Source organism: Musca autumnalis, unplaced genomic scaffold, assembly GCF_047663935.1.
Source record: "Musca autumnalis isolate F117 unplaced genomic scaffold, ASM4766393v1 scaffold_4, whole genome shotgun sequence".
Classification (NCBI taxonomy): Eukaryota; Metazoa; Arthropoda; class Insecta; order Diptera; family Muscidae; genus Musca; species Musca autumnalis.
In genome coordinates this window covers 202,100,602-202,116,280 of record NW_027411977.1, presented here as the reverse complement: position 1 = coordinate 202,116,280, position 15,679 = coordinate 202,100,602, and the positions used below count along the sequence as shown (strand labels likewise).

At 35.4% G+C, this 15,679-nt stretch overlaps 3 protein-coding genes and 1 long non-coding RNA gene across 6 annotated transcripts in view; 3 read left to right on the top strand and 1 right to left on the bottom strand.

The window, feature by feature from the left end:
- LOC141401205 (protein Exd1 homolog) overlaps window positions 1-10,240 on the top strand; it is a 45,266-nt gene extending 35,026 nt beyond the window's left edge. For all 3 annotated transcript variants that reach the window (XR_012412287.1, XR_012412289.1, XR_012412288.1), the window contains exon 4: window positions 10,150-10,240. The gene's annotated coding sequence lies outside the window, so the exon portion shown is untranslated. The remainder of the gene's footprint in view (window positions 1-10,149) is intronic.
- Window positions 7,465-8,162, top strand: Pfdn6 (prefoldin 6). Its single transcript, XM_073981218.1, has 2 exons — window positions 7,465-7,644; window positions 7,742-8,162. The coding sequence occupies exons 1-2, from the start codon at window positions 7,572-7,574 to the stop codon at window positions 8,044-8,046; spliced, it is 378 nt and encodes a 125-aa protein (XP_073837319.1). The 5' UTR covers window positions 7,465-7,571; the 3' UTR covers window positions 8,047-8,162.
- An 825-nt stretch (window positions 10,241-11,065) lies between the features above and the next one.
- On the bottom strand, window positions 11,066-11,665 carry LOC141403647 (uncharacterized). Its single transcript, XR_012412869.1, has 2 exons — window positions 11,490-11,665; window positions 11,066-11,376 (listed from the first exon to the last, which is right to left on the bottom strand). It is a non-coding gene; the product is annotated as an uncharacterized lncRNA (long non-coding RNA).
- A 1,588-nt stretch (window positions 11,666-13,253) lies between these two features.
- Window positions 13,254-15,454, top strand: Grasp65 (Golgi reassembly-stacking protein 2). Its single transcript, XM_073981208.1, has 2 exons — window positions 13,254-13,444; window positions 13,509-15,454. The coding sequence occupies exons 1-2, from the start codon at window positions 13,382-13,384 to the stop codon at window positions 14,985-14,987; spliced, it is 1,542 nt and encodes a 513-aa protein (XP_073837309.1). The 5' UTR covers window positions 13,254-13,381; the 3' UTR covers window positions 14,988-15,454.
- The last annotated feature ends 225 nt before the right edge of the window (window positions 15,455-15,679 follow it).

The following is a 15,679-nucleotide window of genomic DNA, read 5'->3' as shown; positions in this document are numbered from 1 at the left end:
CTGAAATCCATTACTCAGCAATTACAATTACATAGTTCGAAAAATTCAATACATACACAATATTTAACTACCACAATTACATTTTTTGAATTGTCGACTCCACTGACACTAGACTTTTCATGCCAGTAAAATTTTGAACTGGCTGCCAGTTTTATGTCGAAAATGAAAAAAAATTGCCGAGACTATTTTTTAATCCAAGTATGTAGATTTTTGTCTTTTTTTACGAATGCAAAGATATAATGCATATTTTCAAAAAGGTTATGAAAAACAAATAATACATTTCGGTAGCTGCTATATACTAGTGGTAAATAAAGACGTACTTTTGATGTTTTTCATGAAAATATAGGTTGACAAATAATTTCCCCTCTGGGATTATACAATATTGAAAAGAGAATACCAGATTCATTACCTTTGTTCCTTTACTTTTTTAATGGTAAGGGTGGTAAAAGAGAAAAATGTCAAAATTGCTCAAAATTGCTCTCTCATGAACATTTTTACCAGAAAAGTAAAGGAACGGAAAAATGGTAGATGTGGCAGCAATGTCAAAAAGAAACATAAAAAATCAATTTTCGTCTTTTATTTCACAGTTTTTCATTTATTTTTGTCAGCGTTCGACTCAAAAGTCGAAAAATCAGTTCTGCCATTTTTTACCTGCAGAAATTTTGCTGGTAGCCTGTGGTAGAAGAGAAAGCCATTTTCGCTCTCTCCACTCCACTCTCACTCTCTTACCCTGCGTTTACAAATGACAGGACAGTTGACTTCATGTATTGATTGTCAAAATCCCACAACTTGCCTGTGCGACGTAGGCGTCCAGACAACTGCGAAAACAATTGTAAAATTATGAATGAAAATCACCGATTTCATTTTGTTTTCCGTTCACATATTTTGTTTTGTACATATTCTTTTGTTTTCAGAACATTTGAATTATCATCTCACTTCTTTTTCACAAAAATGTCAAAAAGTTGTCAACCCGGATGTCTGTGAAAAACTGATGGGCAGCTGAGAGACAAACGACAAATGTATGCATGTGTTAGTAAATCAGAGTTGAAATTGAAGACAAACTGTCTGGTGTAAACGCCTAGTTAAAAATTGCTTCCATTTTTGCCACTTTTCGGGGTTAAGGAACGCTTTGCAGGTTAAAAATGGTAACAAATGGCAAAAATGGTAACCTCAGGTAAGTAAAGGAACACAGCTTTTATATTTATGATTGAAAACAATCATTTTAAATGGAATGGAATGTAATATTTACATCTGTGGAACTGAACAAAATACATATTACATAAATTTTAATCTATTAATTTTTTTATATTTTTAAGTTCAATATTGTTACGAATGTAACTGATAGGTTTAAGTTAATTTAGTTTAATTTCCGTTAATTTAAAAATTTGAAATATAACGTAAAGTTTGTATTACGCAGTTACTTTATTTAAGCAACAACAACGACCATGTAGAACTCTCTTCATCATTCTAGTCGTTACATTACCTTTTGTTAATGTTCTTTTGTTTGTTTTGCCATAATCATGTAATTATCGTTTAGTTGCTACTTCTTTCTTGCATTTGTTTGTTGTTGTAATTATGTCATTACTTTGCTTGTCGTCCGCCTGTATTCCCCCCATGTATGTATGTGAGTATGGTTGTTCGCTTAGTGCGAATGTGCGTCTGTGTGTTCGTTGCACAGATTCGAGGTGTTGCCAGATTTCTAGATAATTCTAGACCAAGGAGATTTTGGGTATAAATAGAGTTACGAATGGCAACATTGAGTAGTTGTGTTTTAAGCGTTGAACTGAACAGATCGGTTAAATAAGAGCTGCGTGCTAACTAGAGACTTGCTGTGTGCTTAGTAATTAAATTCGGTTCCGAATAAGTGTAATAAAGTAAATAAAGCATTGTAGAAACGTAATCTAAAACGAACCCTGTTTTATTTGGTACAAATCGTATCGGGGAATAAAACAACGTCTACACGGACATTAGTTAAATCTAATTCCGTAACAATTGGTGTCAGCAGTGAGATTACGATCATCCTACAATAAAGTTTAAGGATCTACGAGTGGAAGACTTGAAGAAGGAGCTAAGCAAGTTGGAGTTGTGTTCTACTGGCAACAAGGCCGAACTACAAAAACGCTTGTTGGAAGAGTTCGAGCGCCGTGGAATGAACATCGATGAATATGAGTTCGACGGTAAGGAGGAAGTCGAGTTATCGGCAAAGGGCGAATCCAGCGTTGAGGAAATTTCGTCGGTAGCTGCCAGGGGTGACGATTTGAAATCAATGCTGGCTATGATGATGCTGGAAATGAATAAGAAAAATGATGAAACTTCCAGGCTTATGATGGAAATTAAAACAGAAAATTCCAGACTTATGGCGGAAATGAATCTGACAACTGTAAGATGTTGGACGAGATGTCCAGAAAGAGCGAAGAAAATTCCAGAAAATTAGAGGAAAAGTTAGAAGAGAACTCTAGAAAAATTAACGAGAAACTCGAGAACATCACGATGGTGATTGAAAAGAGAGTAGAAAACGTGAAGGTACAAATGAAAGAGTTGGATAAAAAGATTTTGTCTGTTGACGAGAAAGTTCTGGCCCATGATGAGAAATTTGTGAACCTTGAGAAGAAAATGTCGGAACTGGAAATCAAAGGCGGCCCAGTGAGAGCTATCCACAACGCGTTAAAAATTAAGCCTCCAGTGTTCGACGGCTCTACCTCTTTCAATGTGTTCAAATTACAGTTCGAGACAGTGGCTGCTAGAGATTTACCGAATGGAACTGAGGGGAAGAGTCCAGAAGCCAAATGCGACTTTACAAGACTTTGCGGCTGATATAGAGCGGTTGGCGCAGTTGGCATATCCAGGAGAGACACATCCATTGGTGGACCGCATAAAGATTGAGACATTTGCAAGTGGTATTCATGATCCAGAGATAAAATTTGCGACGTATGCGGCACCGATAGGAACATTTGCAGAAACCGTGTCCTTTGCCCTGGCCCAAGAAACCGCGAGGATGCTGGTGAAACCTAAAGCTTACAACGTGAGGAGGCTGGAAATTGAGGACAACAATTCCCAGACCGTGGTCGATCATCTGAAAGATGCACTAATGCGTGTGAAACGAGGGGCTGGAAAAACGAGAAAAACTTGTTATAACTGTCGGAAAACTGGACACTTGGCCCGAGAATGCAGATTGAGACAAGCAAGGCCCAGATCCACCTCACCGCCTTCAAAAAGCGACGACCAACCGGTGGCCAAGAATCTGGAAAGGGTGACATCAGGTGAATCAAATAAAGGGAATTCCGTCAATCACGAGACGCTGCTGGCAGAGGATGAAAATGATGGTCCCACAATCTCTATAGCCATAGTCCAGCAGAAGAATCACAACTTAACGGTTAAAGGCTTCGTCAATGGTGTATTGCGTACCTTGACATTGGACACCGGTGCAACAAAGTCCATTATTAGACCGGATTTGGTAAAAGGGAAGGTATTGCCGTTAAATGGAGTCAAATTGCGGACGGCCACAGGCGAGAAGACCCCGGTGCATGGAAAGGCCTACCAAAGGCTAAGTATGGGTAGGAAATCGGTAAATTTCGATTTTATAGTGGCCGATATTGTGGACGAAGTTATACTTGGCGTGGACTTTATGATTGCCTTCGACATCAACCTGGACATAAAGCACCGTGTGATGACTTGGTCCAATGTGGAAATACCGATAAATGTGGGCTACAACGAGAAAAGCAAGCATCGCCAAAGTGCAGAATCCGACGAGATCGCTGTAGATGTCCGTACGCTGAAGGTGGAAGCCGCTGACAATTGGCCCGTAGGAAAGTGGAAAAATCTCGCGACGAGGAGGAAAAAGAGAAGATGTAGTCGAGGAAAGGTCTATCGAAAAGCGGCCGTACAGCAAGGAAGGGCAAATCCGAGGAAGACCAGGTGGCACTTAGGAAGGTGACCACGAAGAAAGAAGGTATAGCATCGCGATTCCTGGAGAGAAAGCAACGTCGTCCAGAAGAGCAAGAGTCCAAAGCTGACGCAGTAGAGGGTACATCTAAATCAGTTGCCACCACTACAGAACGAGAACTGCATCTAGTCAAGAGGAACAGGCTTAAGCGGGAGGCAGTGTGTTACCAATGCCCATACCACAGAGAGGGAACTGTGCCTATTCGGGACGAACAGGCTTAAGCGGGAGGCAATGTTACGAATGTAACTGATAGGTTTAAGTTAATTTAGTTTAATTTCCGTTAATTTAAAAATTTGAATTATAACGTAAAGTTTGTATTACGCAGTTACTTTATTTAAGCAACAACAACGACCATGTAGAACTCTCTTCATCATTCTAGTCGTTACATTACCTTTTGTTAATGTTCTTTTGTTTGTTTTGCCATAATCATGTAATTATCATTTAGTTGCTACTTCTTTCTTGCATTTGTTTGTTGTTGTAATTATGTCATTACTTTGCTTGTCGTCCGCCTGTATTCCCCCCATGTATGTATGTGAGTATGGTTGTTCGCTTAGTGCGAATGTGCGTCTGTGTGTTCGTTGCACAGATTCGAGGTGTTGCCAGATTTCTAGATAATTCTAGACCAAGGAGATTTTGGGTATAAATAGAGTTACGAATGGCAACATTGAGTAGTTGTGTTTTAAGCGTTAAACTGAACAGATCGGTTAAATAAGAGCTGCGTGCTAACTAGAGACTTGCTGTGTGCTTAGTAATTAAATTCGGTTCCGAATAAGTGTAATAAAGTAAATAAAGCATTGTAGAAACGTAATCTAAAACGAACCCTGTTTTATTTGGTACAAATCGTATCGGGGAATAAAACAACGTCTACACGGACATTAGTTAAATCTAATTCCGTAACAATATGTTTGTATGTGGATGATTTATTTTTTATTTTGAAAACAACGGTTGGCAAAAAAGTATACACAATGAAAAACAATGACTAAACGGAAAATGGACTCCGCTCGATACATTTTAAGCGCTCGGCACATACGGTGCGTTGTGCGTCGCGCTACAACAACCACATGAAAAATGTGTAAGTGATGCCAAGTTTTTTGGAAAACGACAACATGGCTGGCGCATTAAAGTTAAACATAATTTAACTGTTTTGGGACAACGCATGTCCCAACGTGTCACTAAACGGACCGTATGTGCCGAGGGCTTTAGAAGCACTCGCTTATAGATCCCAAGCCAAGCAAGCCAATTTTTGAGTGTCTAAAATTATAAGAATTTGTCAAAAAAAAAAATAAAGAAATACAAACTAAAGATACGAACATTGGTGTAATTCGCAAGACGCAAATTATTTTTGAAGTGGAGTTACAGTTTTTTTGGAAATCTGAACTGGAGTTGGAGGAAAAATGAAAAACCATTTGGATGATGAAGCAATATCAGTTGCGGTGTCACAAAAAGCAGAGCGGAGGAAGTAAACTCAGTTATGATCAAATTTAATGGAGAGTTTTTATCACCTGTATCAGTATAATAAAGTTAATATTCTTGTTTACACGAATAAGCAATGTATTTTATTTATTTTGGGATATTTGCAATGGCTTGCATTTTATAACATCTTTAGACTGCATTTAAATTCAATCCAAAACACTACACCTTTTTCAGATGTAATTCGAAACATTTTAGTTGTAATTCGTAACATTTCATTTTTAATTCGAATTATTCTATTTGAAATTCGAATCATTCCATTAATAATTCGAATTATTCCATTTGTAATTCGAATTATTCTATTTGAAATTCGAATCATTCCATTTGTAATTCGAATTATTCCATTTGTAATTCGAATTATTCCATTTGTAATTCGAATTATTCCATATGTATTTCGAATTATTCCATTTGTAATTCGAATTATTCGATTTTAATTCGAATTATTCCATTTGTAATTCGAATTATTTTATTTGAAATTACAAAGGAAATCATTCAAATTACAAATGAAATAATTCGAATTACAAATGGAATAATTCGAATTTCAAACGGAATAATTCGAATTAAAATCGAATAATTCGAATAACAAATGGAATAATTCGAAATACATATGGAATAATTCAAATTTCAAATGGAATAATTCGAATTAAAAATGGAATACTTCGAATTACAAATGGAATAATTCGAATTACAAATTGAATAATTCGAATTGCAAATGGAATTCTCGAATTACAAATGAAATGTTACGAATTACAAATAGAAATCTCGAATTACAAATAAAATAATTCGAATTACATCTGAAAAAGGTGTACATCAAAGGCTGTGATTTGGATCGAAAATGGAGTGCATCCTAGCTGTGTGCTGTGGAAGCAAAATGGAGTGCATCCTAGCTGCGCGATCTCTTGTAAAATTCATAGGTGAATTCATAGGAAAAGATGTACTCCAGCGGCAATTGTTCTAGTGATTTAACTGCATCCGCGGATGCAAATTTTTGCTGGGTAGTATCACGGGTGAATCTAATCAGCTGGGACTTGCTTTTAATTGTATTACTCGTATTGTACCATGTAGTATGTGTTTTTTTTTTAAAATATGAGTATGTGTGTGCGAACTTCATGGATTGAGGAAAATCAAAATTGTTTTGATTTTCAAAATAAACCCAGTCAATCCGATGAATATGATTTATTTTCAAAATTGTCAATATGATTCATTTTCAAAGTTGTCAAAAAGCAATTTTGAAAAGCAGAACATTGTTGGTCTGTTCCAGTACTGCAAGAGTCTACTAATTTTTACTATTTTTTCCGATAACATAAAGGAAAAAATGTTATCGTAGTAAAAAATAGTAGCTTCTTGCAGGTTCTGGAACAGAGCATATGTCTGTGATGAAATAAAAAAAAAAAAAATAAAAAAAAAAATTAAGTTCATTCATTTTTAGAGGAAAATTTGAAGATTTCGGTTGCAGATTGAAGGCTGATTGAATGCTTTGCTACACACTTAACAAGCCAATTTGATAGTGTATGGGTAGCTTTAGAACGACCCCATTATTCAATATTTTCTTTGAAATTAAATTTTCAATAACAACAATGTTGTTTTTGTAAATTTTTAGTTGTTGTAATTCATGCATTTACCTTATATAAATTTGCCTTGGTACAATCTGGTACACACGTGGTCTGTTGAAGAACCAGCAAGAATCTACTAATTTTTACTATTGGTCTGTTCTTTTACTTTTAAAAATGGTAAAACCGGCAAAAGTAGTAAAAGTTGCAAACTGCACCCATATGAATTGTATGGTCTCTGAAGTAAAGGAACGCTTTTCGATTAAAAAGTGGTAAAACTTGAAGATTCTTGCACCTAAAGGAACAGAGCTTATGTTTTCGATATCATAAAGGAAAAATTGTTATCGTAGCAAAAATTTGTAGATTATTGCAGGTTCTGGAACAGAGCAACTGCTAGAGTGACTTTATACAAAAAACATAAATTTTGCTCAGTGTATCATATGTTTCGAGGCGGTGTGAAATCAGATGATGATTCACTAAACCTACTCCGAACATTTACAACTGTGATTCACCAGAATATACTCTATTCTCGTTTGGAGGAATTAATTTGGCATCTGCTTTATATTTTATAAAAAATCAATTAAACTATTTGGAAAAACTCCCCCACAATGGATAAAAACAGTGCTGCCTTAGTAAAGAAACTGCAATCTGAATTGGAAGTCTATCAGAATTTACAAAAAAGTACGTATCCCCTTCGAAGATTTGATGTCCATTGTGGGCACAAAAAACTACTTAACCACAAAATTCGAATGTTTGTGTGTATGTTGTTTTCTTGTAGCATGCATGAAATTGGTGAAACAGCGTACACTCTTGGAAAGTCAATTGAATGAGAACAAATGTGTTTTGGATGAATTAAATCTGCTGGCTCCCGACAATAAAGTCTACAAACTGTATGGTCCCGTTTTGGTAAAACAAGAACTGGAGGAATCTCGTCAAAATGTTGGAAAACGTATTGAATACATTTCTAAAGAATTGAAGAGCTCTACGGACACATTGGAAAGTGTAGAAAAGGATATGGCTAAGCATCGCGAATCTGTACAAAAATTGCAACAACAATATCAAGTAGCTTTGGCAATGAAGTAAATTTGATTGACCATCCAGAATATCCAGATGTGTGTATTTATTAAGCTAAATATAATCGGCAAATGAGAAAGGAACACTATTTTCCAACAAAATAAAATGTATTAAATGCTAAACAAGTGACAAATTTTCTTATCCAGGGCAGCGTTGTCAGTATTGGGGATTTTTCCCCAAATTGGGGAATTTTTATTTGCAATGGGGAAAAAATTTTCGACTTGGGGAATTGGGAAAATGTTGAGGAAATCTGAAAAATATTTGGGGATTTTTGGGGAATTTCTTTTTTGTCTAATTACTTCAGATCATCTTTTAATTTCAGTACGTTAATAGTAGCAGCGCACGCGTGCCGCACAAATAACATGCATCATATACTAACTGGTCGCAGCTGTAATAATTTATGACAGATTTGAAGTGTTATCATGCGGCTCGACGACTGACAGCGTACTAGAACAGTGGGTTGAATTGAAATAAGGGGACTTAACTGCAGAAATGATTACTGTATTTATGGGCAATGATTAAATTAAACTTTATTTAACATTCATGGCTCCAATTATAAAAGAGATAAATATGCTAAGTCCAAAAAGGATATAATACTTTTTGTAGTTAAATGTTGGCCGATATCGGACAGATAACCCGTTTTTAATTCCTACAAGTTTGCTTTAATAATAAGTGTCAGATAAATTAAAAGGAACTTTGTGTTTCTTTTATAATTTAAAGTGCGCCCAAAAACAAGAACAATTTGAGAGCAAATTCAAATTAACCAACCCAATTTGAGTAAATTTGATGTATACAGACGGTTTTGCTTGAAATGGAATGTAAGATGTAATAACAAATCCCTGGTAATGCGAACTTTATTCCTTTTTTTTCTTAAAGTAAAGTATAACAAAAAGGGATTTTAAAGAAAAGATGTAAGAACGGGCCTTAATCTAAGTTTTCAAACCGATGCACATTGCTAATATGCATTTTTCCCTGTGCACTCGAATATTGAAACCATTTATAAAAAGGAAGAAGATATTGAAAAAATATTTGCAGCAATTCACTGGGTGAACACAATTTAGCTCTATATAGAACCAGTTGTCAACACAAAAATCTCCACGATTGTTTACGAATCGCAATGGAGATAGTTATCATTCGTAAATTGGAGATGGCATTAAATATGCTTTCCGTTCCAACAAGTGAAGGCCTGGGTACATAAGCTGCCTCGCCTGCTTACCTTGCTTGCTTCTGATAAAAGAATATAAAAGAAAAGGGCAACCCAGTTCGAAATTTGCTCGGCCTTCTTTATTCTCTTATTTTTGTTATGTCAGAAATGAAGTAATAAAGCCAGACAACTAGGCGAGACAGCTTATGTACACAGTCCTTAATTCTTAAGTAGAAAGAGTCTTCTATTTTGAACCATATTCGGAAATAAAATGCAGTACGAGTTACTAGAATAAATAATCAATTTTCTAACAACTCCATTTGTTGTAGAATTTTTGACCCAGCTAAAGAAATGTTACAACTCTTTCATTATACAAATTTATATAAATCCAATGAGACTAATGATTCTGAATCACTTGAAAGTGAAGTTTTGAATATCGTTAATTTAATTCATATATAAGTGTATAGAATACTTTACAAGTTTAATGATATATTTTAATAGTAAAATAAAACTAATTTTGATTTTTTTGTAATTATTTGTAAAAAAAAATTTGGGGATTTTTTTGAGGAAATTCAATAAAATCTGGGGAATTTTGGGGAAAAGTTTTGGACAAGTTGGGGAAATGAGTCTAAAAAATACTGGCAACGCTGATCCAGGGTGATTATCATGGTACAATAATACAGGTAGCATTATCATGCCAGCTGATGGTAACATAATGTGTCAAATGCATTGAATTAATGTCAAATTTTGACATCTTATGTTACCAACAATTGCCGATGCGGCTACCTGTGTATTTGTACCATGGTGATTATGAAGCAGAGACCTGCGCCGAGCAAAGTTTGTCGGCGGCGGCGGCTTATGTTGAAAAATGTCAGCGGCGGCTATCAGCCGGCTGTGAGCCGATGTTTTTAAAATTTTTTTATATTGCATCGTTTTTATACCCTCCACCATAGGATGGGGCATGGCAGAACTACCAGGTAGTGGTATCACACCAGCTGATCGGATATGAAAAGTCAAATCCCTTTATAAAAAAATTATTTTTGTTGTAATTTCCCCAACAACATAAAGAAAGTTTTGACATAACATATTCAAAATTTTACGATGCCACTACCTGGGTAATTGTGCCATGGGATGGGGGTATATTAAGTTTGTCACTACGTTTGTAACTACTCGAAATAATCATTGTAGACCCCACAAACTATATATATTCTTGATCAGCGTGCAATTCTACATCGATATAGCCATGTCCGTCCGTCTTGACGTAGGTGGATGAAATTTTGGGAAACCACCGAATTGGTTGTAATTTGATATTTTGTGCCTCCAGAGACCAAAAAACATTCCTACCAAAGTTGGTTTATATATTTCCACGTTTTGGTATAGCCCCCATATAACGCCCCATGTAAAGTACGCGTCATTTTAATATATTTTGAATGTATTAGTCCCATTTGACAACAGAATCGGTTGTAACTTTGCATTTTGTGTTTCCAGAGGCTAAGAAACATTTCTACCATAAAACGTTTATATAGGTCCACATTTTGATATAGCCCCATAGGACGATATCTCCCAATTTTCATTATTTTGAAGGTTTTGGCCTCATTATCTCACCGAGATGGCTAAAATTTAGTATTTAGTGTTCGTTGGGGGTATGAAACTTTCCCCCAGAAATTTGAAGGTATAGGTCCACGCCATCATATAGCCCCCATAGAACGGTACCTTCCGATTTTCGGTATTTTGAAGGTTGTGGCCACATTAATCCACCGAAATGACTGAAAATTGTGGTGGAGGGTATAAAAAGTTCGGCCCGACCGAACTTAACACTTTTTTACTTTTTAATAATAAAAAAATATATATGTACACACATAGGCATTTTAAACAACAATTAAAAATATTGCATACATTTTTATTAAAAAAAATTTTATTTGTAATTTAAGGATTAGGAATTAGGTATAAGACCAGTGTTACGGCTGTAACGTTTTCGAATAAGTTTCCACTATGGCAAATGGCCAACTTATTGTTTTTGGCAGAAGAATTATAATAAAACACAAACTTTGCCCTCGATTGAAATGAAACCAAACTCTTTGGCCTTTCGTTCTTTTACAAAGTCTGTTTATTTCGATTGTACGTTAGTTTGTACATCTGTTTGTTTCATGTTATTTGGTTTGTCGGTTTGATGATATTTGATGATGTTTTATTATCTAAAATAAATGAAATTGAAATGACAATGTAAATTAAATAAATTAAATGAAATTACAAAGTAAATTAAATGAAATGATTGCGTAATCAAATAAGGTACAAAGGTTGATCTTACTTAATTCTTTCTCTCTTGGCGGTTTCTCCTGGAATGACTTAAAGGAGCCATTGTGAGAAATACCAAACGATAATATATCGTTTATCTATTACAAAGATATTACTGAACACATCTTTTAAAAACGATAACAAACATATTATAGAACGTTTACACTATTAAAATAAAATCGATCTTAATAAAATTGATCATACAAAACAAATTGTACATTATACAAAAAAACATAAATTTTAAAAAATCATAAAAACGAACGTTAATAAATTTAAATTTCAAATTAACGGAAAAAGTCTTCTAAGTTCATAACAACCAGACTATGCAAAATTTCATTAACATGAAAATTAGTTCATAGGTAAGAGGTGTGAAGGGAGGTACACAAGGTCTTATGGTTCTGTAATCTGAAATTATTCTTGGTTTTTAAATTCGTAACTTTCAAACCAATGCAAAATAATGAACATATCAAAATTTTCATATGATTTCATAAATGTGTGTGGACGTCAATGAAAATTTAAAAGATAATATCAAAGAATTTTCAAATAAAAATTACATATAACGTGCACCTAAAAGTGTTACCCCATTCGCCAAAAACAGAAAAGTTTTTTCAGCAAAAATAAAAAAGATGTTTTAAATCAACAGCAAGTAAATATACAAAAATATATTTTTGAAGTTCATTTTCAATACCAAGTTTTTAATATTTAAGCATTAAAACATTACTATTTTCATATTTTTATTATTAATATGAATTTAACGGCTCAGTCGACAAAATTGTCGGCGGCGGCGGCTTTAAAATTTGATCGGCGGCTCGGCTTAGCCGGCTGTGAGCCGATCGGCGCAGGTCTCTGTTATGAAGGTAAACCCCGTTTCAAATTAAAGGACATTTCAGAAAAGTAAAGGGAGGTTGATATTCATGGGAACTACTTTCCCTTAGGCACCCCTTTCGGATATACTATCTATGAGCCCTTAAAATTTCCACAAATTGCCTTCAAAATTAGGGAAAAAATATTTTTAAATGTAAATTGTTCGGCCTTCGTATGGGATTTAATGCTATCACCTATAGACCGGTGCAAACCTCGGCAGGAAGAAAAATTTCCTTTAAATTGTTTTTTATGTAGCCGACATAACAAGGGAATTTTCGGAACTTCACAGAGGCCCGTAACTAGGGACGTATGGTAAATTCACAATATTTGGCCTGTTCCCGTACTTTATAAAGTGGTAAAAGTTGTAAAAGTCGTAAACGATTTTCATATAAATTTTGTGTACGGGAACGCAAAATGTGTAAAAGTGGTAAAAATTGTAAAAACTTTTTAGTTCTGGAACAGAGCTATTTATAAAATGAAATCATGCAAAGTGTCCAATCAACCACAAAAAGTAAAAAAAAATATCTTAAAATATATTATAAATATTACGCGGAATGTTAAGTAAGGTTTAATACTTTGCTTTTGATTGGGCAATATTCCAATGCCCAATTCTTGAAGCAATGAAACAAAAAACTTTGTAATCAGGCCGAAAAGATTTACCTGTGGTAAAGATTCCGCCAGCTGGGTGAGCATTCAATGTATAAATATATTTGAAAGGGATTGTTGTTAAAAAATCATAAATATGATCTCCTGTTTTTGGATGCTCGCTCCTTCCACCTATTGGAATTCTTCTGAAATTATCCATTCTAGAAGCTATTCTACATATATTTTCTAATTAGAATTCTTGTATACAATTTGTCGTACAATAAATCTCACATTTACATCTGACATTAGCCCACTCACTGTAAATTGTGCACACTTTTGACAGAGAGTGACAGAGTTAGAATTATTTTTTTGTTGCTTGCTTATTTTTCTTGATAGTGCCACATCAGATCATCTCAATTTCTGGATTTTTGAAGAAAAAACATCTATTTAGAAGAAATGGGATCAGGACACAGTGTAGAAATTCCTGGTGGTGGTACCGAAGGATACCACGTATTAAAGGTAACAGTACATGAGATTGTGAATATTTTAATTTGTAAAATTCTTCGATATTTTTTCCTCAAAGGTTCAAGATAATTCTCCCGGACAAAAAGCTGGTCTGGAGGCATTTTTCGACTTTATTATTGCAATTGCTGGTACCAGGCTGGATCAAGATAATGATATGCTGAAAGAGTTGCTGAAACAAAATGTTGATAAGCCGGTAAAATTAGTGGTGTATTCAAGTAAAACACAGTCAGTTCGTGAGTTGACACTGACACCCAGTACTGGCTGGGGTGGTCAGGGTTTGTTGGGTGTTAGTATACGTTTCTGTTCGTTTGAGGGTGCCAACGAACATGTGTGGCATATTTTGGAAGTGTATCCAGATTCGCCAGCCCAATTGGCTGGTTTAAGGGCCTATTCCGATTATGTCATTGGTGCTGATGCTATACGTCATGAAAATGATGATTTGTTTACATTGATAATGACCCATGAACAACAGCCCTTGAAGATGTATGTTTACAACATTGATGACGATGCTTGCCGTGAGGTGACCATTAAACCTAATTCTAATTGGGGTGGTGAGGGTGCTTTGGGTTGCGGTATTGGTTATGGTTACCTTCACCGTATACCACTGCAGGCTGCAAATCCAGGAGGTGTTGCTCAACCACCTAAAAGTATACCTACAGCAGCACCAACAATTCCTGCATCTGTTACCACACCTGTGGTTCCAGCAACTGCGGCAACTTCGGTTATTGCTCCAACATTACCATATGTGCCTCCATTGAGCAATACCTTTGCTAGTACATCAACTGCAACGACAACACCATCTGCAACTCAGCAACAACAACAGCAAAGTGTGTTCAAACAATATTTCAATCCAGATGATAATACACCTGAATTGATAACCACTCCCACACCTGAGGGTCCAACACAAAAGGAAAACGAACAAGTTACTACAGAAACGCAAAAACCACAAACTGAAACTACTGCACCCGAAACAACTTCTCAAGTTGCAGCTCCAGCTCCTGTTGTACCAACGTCACCAGAAACCGTGCAAGTTTCTTCTCCTTCGCAACCAAGCATGCCAGTTCCAGCCTCAGCAACAACATTACCACCCCCATCGAATTTATATATTCCCGGTGTTATTGAAGCCCCCACTACTAGCAATGTATCAAACATACAACTCCCTTATCCTCAAGCTACCGCTCCTCAACAACAACCCCAAATGTCTGTTCCACAAAACACGATACCAATGTACACCACTGGCCATCAACAATATATGTCATCTCCAGCTGCTCTGTCATATCCAGCAGCTCAGACTGTGGCCAGCTATCCACAAATCCAACCATCTATGGGTGGTCTTTATCCCACACAACCAACACCTATGCCACCACAAATGGCTGCATATCTTCAACAACAACAGCAGCAACATTTGCAACAGCATCCACAACAACAACAACCACCTCTAGTACCCATTATGACACCATCAGCAGTACCGTCGGCGGCTGCATCTAATCTACCCCCACCACCTCCTACATCCGCTTCAACAGCATTTAATAATTAAGTTATTAGTGATAACATTAAAAAATTCTTTTGTTGTTTTCCCTTCTTTTCGATACAATATTATTGTTTGATGTCTCAATGCCTATATCCTCTACTTAGATTTATATTCATTATTCCACATAACTAACTACTTGTACCCCTGGATATACTTATGTGGAGGAAAATAGTGCGCTCATAGTTTATTATCTCTCTATATGTTTTATTAGTTTCCAGTTGTACCAATCGGTAATCATCTGGTTTTCATTTATTTCAAATAAATAACAAAACAATTGCAATATTCTATTCAATTTTATAATTTATATATGAAAAAATATATGGCTAACGTTATACAGAAAGTGTGTGAAATGCTTTATAAATAAATTTTTATTCCATAAAAGAAACGTACATGTAAAACAATCGTAATATAGACTAAGAAGTATGTATCGACCCATTAAACTCATCATAAATGATGTCACAATATTAATTCTACATTTTTTTTGTTTTCTCTGCAACATTTTGATTTCGTGGAAAAGATTTTAAATGGATTCAAAAACTGGACTTTTTAAAACTTTTTGAATGGGCTCGAAGATGCCACTAAACGTGGGTTTATTTTTTAATAGTTAGAAGAGGGTATTGAATTTGGTAATAATCTGGTAATAATGTGGTAATTCTGATGACGTGGATAAAAGTAAGGTTGACTATGTCTACGTATCG